The sequence below is a fragment of the Eleutherodactylus coqui genome, chromosome 3 (assembly GCF_035609145.1).
Source record: "Eleutherodactylus coqui strain aEleCoq1 chromosome 3, aEleCoq1.hap1, whole genome shotgun sequence".
NCBI classification, from domain to species: Eukaryota; Metazoa; Chordata; class Amphibia; order Anura; family Eleutherodactylidae; genus Eleutherodactylus; species Eleutherodactylus coqui.
Window position 1 is genome coordinate 289,993,754 of NC_089839.1, and position 8,450 is coordinate 290,002,203.

The 8,450-nt window shown below is 46.8% G+C and overlaps 1 protein-coding gene across 1 annotated transcript; it reads right to left on the minus strand.

The window, feature by feature from the left end:
- Positions 1 to 4,461: 4,461 nt before the first annotated feature.
- GADD45A (growth arrest and DNA damage inducible alpha) lies at positions 4,462 to 8,199 on the minus strand. Its single transcript, XM_066597649.1, has 4 exons — positions 8,065 to 8,199; positions 7,700 to 7,801; positions 7,049 to 7,262; positions 4,462 to 5,080 (listed from the first exon to the last, which is right to left on the minus strand). Exons 1-4 carry the CDS (start codon positions 8,106 to 8,108, stop codon positions 4,967 to 4,969), a joined length of 474 nt encoding a protein of 157 aa, XP_066453746.1. The 5' UTR covers positions 8,109 to 8,199; the 3' UTR covers positions 4,462 to 4,966.
- Between the last annotated feature and the right edge of the window lie 251 nt (positions 8,200 to 8,450).

The window sequence follows — 8,450 nt, forward strand, 5'->3', positions numbered from 1 at the left end:
AGCACGTCCTATTCTTGTCGGGTAACTTCCCATTCATAGTCTTACGGTAGATCTTGGGGCGCATTCAGACGACCGTATATCGGCTGGGTTTTCATGCCAAGCCGATCTACGGCGTCTCTCTCTGCAGGAGGAGGAGGCTGGGAGAGCCGGGAGCAGTGCTCTGAGCTCCTGCCCCCTTTCTGCCTCCTTACCACCCCCTCTCCACCCCTCTGCACTGTTTGCAATGAGAGGAGGCGGAACGGGGGCAAGGCTAAGTTCTGGGAATTAGCTCCGCCCTGTCCCACCTCTCCTTATTGCAAATAGTGCAGAGGGGCGGAGAGGGGGCGGGAGCTCAGAGCACTGCTCCCGGCTCTTCCAGCCGCCTCCCGGCTCTTCCAGCCTCCTCCCCCTGCAGAGAGAGAGACGCCGTATATCGGCCGGCGTGAAAACCCAGCCGATATACGGTCGTCTGAACGCGCCCTTAATCTGATTTACATACATTTTCATGTTTATCCCTCCTATATTGTCGAGCGTTTGGATATACACTGGTTTTCTGCACTAGTGCTAAGTTACCCCTACTAGCGGCAGCTGGCGGTTTGCTGACCTTTGCCTACTTGCTTCACTGATCTGGGACCAGGTACACTATGGGACCACTTTAGTCTGCTCCTGGCCCCTGTGATAGATGAAAGTGACATCACAGCCCTGAGAAGAGACTGCAGCCTCTTTAGTCAGCGGATTGGTGGGGATCCCAAGCAGTGGACCCCTGCGGATCAACTAGGTCATCAATAGTTTAGTCCCAGAAAACCCCCTTTCACAATGTGAGCCTATAGGTGACGGGTGCAAATCTCAGATTATTTTTTTTTTCCAGCATGTAATGCAGAACAGAACCTCCCACTGAGTATATATGAATGTAGAGTAAAGCTCTCTTATGTAAGGACCATCTGCTGTAGGGTAATGTTCCTGCCCTACTGACATGCTTTTACCTTAGCCGCACCCAGCACTTGTCTTCATGCTTTATTACTGACCTCCCTTTTCACCCCACCTTAAACCTCTTACGTTTTCATATGTAGGTTACAAATGCCATCGACTGAAGTTACAAAACTGGTGCTTACAAATCCAGTGTCCCCATGACAACACTTCTGTGTCCGGATCACAACCTTACTAATACCAAATATTATGACACCATTTAGCAGGTTGTGGAAATTTAAATCCCTTCTTCATAAATGTTGCATTTAGACTTCTCAAAGCTGCAGGAAACACTTGCGCTTTTCTTGCTACTTTTCCTTTAAAACGACCCTTCAGTTTCTGGACAAAATTGTATCCTGGGTCGGGAGGGAAGAGTTCTATCCACTGCTGTAGGGCTTCTGTGCCGATGCTTTGGGATCTCTGTACAGCGCTGTGGAATATGTTGGCACTATATGCACAACAGGAAGTAAATCTGGGCCACGGAGCCTGTAGGCATGATCAGTGGCCAAGTGGAGCTTCCCATTGGGATAAATATTTAGCGTTCTTTTGGGGGCTGCCTCGCCGGAGTGTGGGAAGACAGGAAACGGTGGGTGACAGGGAATGCGGATTAAGTTACCAGGATTCCTGGAGATGTGAGGAGTCTAAGGAGCTGCGGCTAAAAGAATGAGGGTAATGATATGAGGGAGTAACGGAGGGGGCAGGACAGGTGCTCATAGGGGGTCAGAAAGGGAGAGGTGATGTGAGGTAAAGTATGAGGGGAATGCTTCATATCAAGGGCTGATACTGGCGGACCAGAAGGAGGAAGCCGAGCTCATGGCTGCTGTGCTAAAGCTATGAACACAATGCCATTACTTAGATGGCAGCTCCTCTAGTTTTTTGAGAAAAATTCCAAAAGCTTCATCTAATGTTTCCTGTTAGTGAATGAAACATAATTGTATCTAGTTGACACCTTTCTGGTTGAACTAGAATTAGTGTCAAGGCTGCGTACAACTAATCAAATGTCTTCATTCACTGACGGCAATCAGACATCTTAAAGTGTGAGGAAATTAAACCCAAAGGGTAAAAAGTTTCCCAACTTTTCTTTACACCTTTAACAAAACCCTTGAGGGTATGTTCACAGGGGCGGACCCTTTACAGTGTCGGTAAAAGCTTGTGCACACGCTGCAGAATAAAGTCCGCTGCAGCACTCTAAATCCACAGCGTGTCAATTCGGGGTGAATTTCACTACAAAATCCACATTTACGGTTCCTTCATACGAGCGCCTGAGTACTTGTGCGTGTCTCAGCGCTGCATTTTTACGGAACGAACCATTCTTTATTTTGCACAGGCATATTTACTGCACTTTTTCCGCCTGCAGGGCAGGTTCATTTGCGCATTACTCATCTCTTTGTATATTGTGTGTGAGCATTTGCACCCCCCCCCCCCCCCCAGTTGGCTTCGATGGTGACCTTTGGTGTGCAAATGCGCAGGAAAATAGAGCGTCCTGTGGTTATTTCATGCAACACAATTGCACAAAATATACACTTGTGAACAAACTTATTAAAATCAATGGGCTCGGTTTTCTGCGTATTCAGTGAGTGCGTCAATTTTGCAAATTACGTCCATTTAAAGAGGCCCCAAAAGGTCCGCTTCATGTGTGTATTTGCACATGTAATACATTTTAATGGGTTCATTCACATTTTTCATATTTTGTGCGTTTTCACTCAAAAAAAAGCGTGCTTTATCTGCGCACCAAAGGTCCCCATAGAAGTTGATGCGAGGTGCGCAAATGCACGCAATGAGATGTGTAAAACACTGCGTAATTTCACTGGAAAAAGAACATGTCTGTCATGTGCAAATGAACATGACTTGCGGGTGCAAAATTTACAGTAAAATACGCCAATGTATGCACAAAAAAAACACTATATTCAAATACGCCTGCCAGCCTCAATCTACATCAAAAGGCACACCATTTTTTGATGTGGATTTTGCGCTGCGGTTCTGCTGTGAAACGTGCCGCAGCAAATTCCACCACGTTGACATGGCGTCATATGGCCAGTGTCAGCCAAGTACACTGTAAACAGGTCTAATGCAGAACCATATTACAACCCGCTGTGTCTTTATATTCTATTAAAAAAAAAAAAAAAAAAAAAAAAAAAAAAGGTCCTGCTGCATTTTTAAAAACAGCCCTGAAAAATATTTGTGAATGGATATACATTCGCTCCGTTTGGTGGTCCACAAGATGCAGACCAGATACAGGAGGTAAAATACACATTATAAAAGCAGCCCAAAAATTGGGTTTTCCCATTTGTGATCTTTATTCCCTATTCACATGGGATAAGGGGATAAATGTATGATGGGTGAGGGTCTCACCATTGGGACTCCCAGTGATACCTAGTAGTGCATATCCCAAATCACCCATGTGAATGAAGTGGAGGTACACATGTAAAGCTGCCCTATAATTTACAGGGACAGGTGAAGATTGTTGCACTTGAGCATCTTCCTCCATCAAATGAAGGTATATGGCGCAGTAGTCACACTTGTGCACCACCACTCCATTGTCATGGGGCATGCAAGATGTACAGAGCTCACGAGTCGTACTTCCAGCAGACATTGAGTCCCTATTCTGTGGGCTGGGGATGAAGGTCGTCAATGGGAAAAACCCTCTAAACTAAAGAGGGCAAAATTATTAGATTTTTGAATTATACTGATGTGCCAAAAAAGTCATGGGACAGGAATGGTCATGTAGGACTCCTTCTAGCCTGGCCAAGTGCAGCAACTCAACATGCCAGCAATTCCACAAGGAGGATGAAAGATGCCTGGAGGGATGGAGAGCCATACCGTCTGGGTAGCCACCCACAGCTCCATGGTATTTGTAGGGGCAGGATCTCTGATACAAATGGACCTCCTCACCACATCTTATAAATGTTTGAGTAGGAGTATCACGTGAGAATGTGCAGCCCTCCCCATTCGTAGGAGCATTCTGAACAGTTCCTTGAACCAGTACTGGACAGCTTGGGCCAGAGGACTCCCTGCATGATCCTGCTAGAATATTCTAGCTTTTACTGCGTTGCGGTGAAGGGGTGCTGGAGTCCCTATACACGCAACGATTAGTGCCCAACATTCGTTCAAACAGCGGAAAGTAACTATTGCTCACATGTCGTTAGCTTAAACGACCTTGTAAGCACTCACTGGATCGCTGGCTTCTCATGCGGTCTGAAAGCTCCCCGAGAGAGAAGCCAGTGAGCTGCCGACAGGACTTTCAGTTTGAATGCACTGCATGAGCACCAACGACATTAGCAGTGACGTCAGCGCTCATGCAGTCGTCCAAACGACTGTCAGCCCGTGTAAAAGGGCCTTCTGCAGCAAGTTTTAAACAACCAGAATACACCATGTCTTAAATGAAAGTAGCCGCTTGTTGCAGCAGCAATGTTGTTACAATGTATCTTTCCTATAAGGAAAAGTTGAGTAATGCAAAAGTTTCAACCCAAGTGCTCTATAGCCCCAAATATATACAAAGTGAACAAAAGAAAAAAGTTTGGCATTTCCAAAAGTTTTATTTAATATCAATAAAAAGTGAAAATTTGTTCTCTTAACCACAGTTTATAAAAGCCGCTCGTACCAGCTCACTGAATTCATAGAACAACAAAATATGATAAATAAGTCAGAAATAAATTAACTTTTCATATTGATAACTTTTGAGCATCAACCATTCTTCTCCATTAAAAAACATCTTAAATAGATTATGCCAGGCGTTCAGAGTCCATTTAGTTCTGGAAATTCACAACTCCTCCTACTGAACTTTTAAAATCCGGTGACCTCCAAAAAACACGAAGTGGTGCTGCGACGGACGCCGTTCGTATCCTTTTCCGTATAAACACAATACTCTTCTTACTCCCAGTCATGTCCACTTGTATAGTGAGGCTTTAAACCTATCTGACAAGTGAAAGCTTCCCCTGGAGGGAACAGGCGCCACTTCTGCAAAGTATTTTTTTGTATATATTTTTTTAAAACAAAGTGTCCTATACGGATCCGAGAAAGTTCATCGTTCAGGTAGGTTGATGACAGGCACCCACTGATCCAGGTAACGACTCTCTTTGCAGAAACTGATTACTTGATTGATGGCAGGGTCTTTCAACTGGGAAGCATGTGGATTCTGTAGAAACAAAAAGACACAAAAACATTAGTTTTCAAAAATATTTATTACTTTTTTTTTAGTTAAAAAGGTCTTTAAAAAGTTTAAAAGGCCCCTTCCTTGTTCATAGTTATGCAGCTTCAATGTAATCAATCTATAATACAAAACCCAAAAGACAAGTGTGCCGCTGCTGGAAACCAAACTCCTAATGTAGAAGCACCTGTTACAATACATTCTACTCTACCTGCAGCTTTCCAATAGTAAAGGGACATGTCGGAACAAGTTACCGGACAGGAATGCCCTAGTGATGAGATCACAAGCAGTTGTCCAAAGTCCAACTGTACTGATGGGGAAGAAGAAAAAAAAAAAGTTTGTAGCACAGAGAGCAAAGTCAGTGTTCTTGCATTACCGATACTCCCAGCCGGGTGGGGGCCGACGCACGGAGCTCAGGAATGTGGGAGTGAGTCAGTCTTATGGGAACTAAACTGGGAGCTGGCAGTAGAAAGCATAGGGCTGGGCAGGAACAGGCTCACAATACCCTCTGAGCATCAATTGTTCTGCGCTGGGGGGATACGGGAGCAGGAAGCACTGCCACTTAGGTGTGGTAAGTCGTAGGTGGAGGGTGATCGTAAAGAACACAGGTGTTCTTTGTAAGGTTTACCACATAGGCTTTTATATACCGCATTACATAGTGCCAGTCTATGCTGCAGAAGACAGGTGAATATGGGGCACAATAATGAGAAGTGCAGACATGCCCATACATATACACTAATGTAGATTTAGGTAGTTAGGGACTTTTGCATTAACTTCATAGGAAATCCATTCTATAGGTAGATCTGAAAGCTGGGCAATAAGTCACCAAGGGTCACAAGATACAAAAATTTACATGAGGGATGCATACTAAGGCAGATTTGCTATTCAGGATTCTTAGAAAACTGGGTGACAGTCCCTGTATGGCAGTAATGTCAGCTGCCACCCAGTTTTCCCCAAACACAGGCAGGACAGAGCTTTTAAAGGGGGTTGTACCAAGACTGAACGTTATCCTCTTTCCATAGAATACAGTGTAACCTGCAAATTGGTGGGGGTCTCACAACAAAGACCCCTGCTGATCCTGTCCTCACTGCAGGGTCACTGAATCCTCCTGCCCTCTGCAGTGAGAAGGTGACTGGATGGAGTGCTTGTCACACAAGTGCACTAGCACGCCATTCACTTTCAATGGGGCTGTTGAGATACGCGCGTGGCACCCGCTCTAGTATATAGGGGCCATTAAAATGAATGGAGCGCTGTCAGTGCATGCTCAGCCAGCACTTCATTACATGTGTGCAAGTGACAGACATGGGAGTCGCATTCTTAAGATCGGTAGGTGTCCCAGTGGCGAGACCCCCACTAATCAGCAAGTCGACTCCTACTCTATGGAAAGGGGTTAACTTGTAATCCTGGCATAACTCCTTTAATGGCAACAGCTAGAATGCAAAAAAACACTTTCCGGGTCAAACAGGTATAGACAGGTCATACAGGTATACCCCCCCCACCCCTTGCAGGGTCAGACAGGTCATACAGGTATACCCCCCCACCCCTTGCAGGGTCAGACAGGTCATACAGGTATACCCCCCCACCCCTTGCAGGGTCAGACAGGTCATACAGGTATACCCCCCCACCCCTTGCAGGGTCAGACAGGTCATACAGGTATACCCCCCCACCCCTTGCAGGGTCAGACAGGTCATACAGGTATACCCCCCCACCCCTTGCAGGGTCAGACAGGTCATACAGGTATACCCCCCACCCCTTGCAGGGTCAGACAGTTACGGACAGGTAGACCCCCCATGCAGGGTCAGACAGGTATCCCCCCACCCCCTTTGCAGGGTCAGACAGACTGTTGCTGTCAACAAAGGGAATGATCTGCTGTCCTGGAATTCTACCTGGTAACCCACAACAATCCGGTCCCAGGTGAGCGGCCTGGAATGCAGCAGCTCCCTCCCTGTCACTTACGTTGATCAGAATACAATGCAGATCAGCAGGTTCGCCGGCCTTGTCAGCGCCGCCCAGGATCTCGGCCAGCCGGCTCATGTTGTTCACTCGCAGGATGTTTATGTCATTCTCGCAGCAGAACGCCTGGATGAGCGTAAAGTGAATCTGTAGAGCAACATCCTGATTTTCCGTTTCATCCGTGGCCAGAAGACAGAGGACCACATTGTCCGGATCCCTGCAAATGTGCAAACAGAGACGTGGTCAGAGCGAGATACATGTGCAAATACAAAAAAAAATAAATACAATCAGCCAATTTTGCAGGAAGGGGGGTGGGGGGGGGGGGCAGAAGATATAGAGAATCCAAGTTTAAAAAAAAAAATCTATATCTATATATTAAAAATAGTTACTTTTTTTTGCAGTCTCCAGCATTAAAGTCAGAGGGGGGAAAGAAAAGTTGCAAAACTCCCAACTGACACTTTGTATCCATACTAACATAAGCCAAGTTACAGTGCTGTCAGGGATGAACTACAATGCTCAGCATGCAATCAGCTGGAGAACTGCACACACTATGGTATATAGGGAAATATTAGAGTCTAGTCTAGGTGCAACTCCAACAACCCCCAGGATGCACTGCAGGGTGTGCTGGCAGTTGTAGTTCCACAGGTTACTTACACGTTGAGCAGCTTGGCCGCCTCGTACACCCCGATGGTGATCGTCCTCTGCAGTTTGGCTTTGCTCAGCACCTCCTCTAGCGCAGACCCCACACTGTCCATCCTGCAACAGATTAGATCTGTCAGCATCACCCGGCGGGTCACTCACCCTACAGACAACTAGGGTCACCTAAAGTCATGCACCTCGCAGAAGTGACCCGATAATGCACACCCGCTGTGACCCGATGCACAGAAGAGTCACCTTGCAACACTCTCAAAAGTAAGCGCAACTCATCAACTTGCACAAGTCCCCCCTCAGGGACCACCTGAAACTCCCACACAAGCTCCAGCAGGCACAAGGCGCCCCCCGCACTGACAGCTCCTTACTTTCCCATGCTTTGGTCTCCGGCAGTGAGTTCCTCCAATGTCATAATGTTCCGGTAGTCCGTGCGGTAGGTGCGCGCAGTGCTCTGTCCTCTCTACACTTCAGCAGCTCCAGTTAGTCTGACTCACCTCGTCCCCTACCCGGCTTACATGTGCCGGACTCCCAGCCAACCGCCGCGCACCTCATTAACATATCCGCTTTTGATTGGCTGATGCAAATGACTCGTGTAAGCGCCACAACCCCGCTACTACGCTGCTGAGGAGCGATGAACAAGGCGACAGCTCCTATTGGTTGGCACAGAGATGAGGGGCGGGGCTGTAGTAGTGGGAAGACGGTTGCTAGGTAATAGGATTGGTAGCATAACCCTTTCCATGCTGGAATGGGCTGC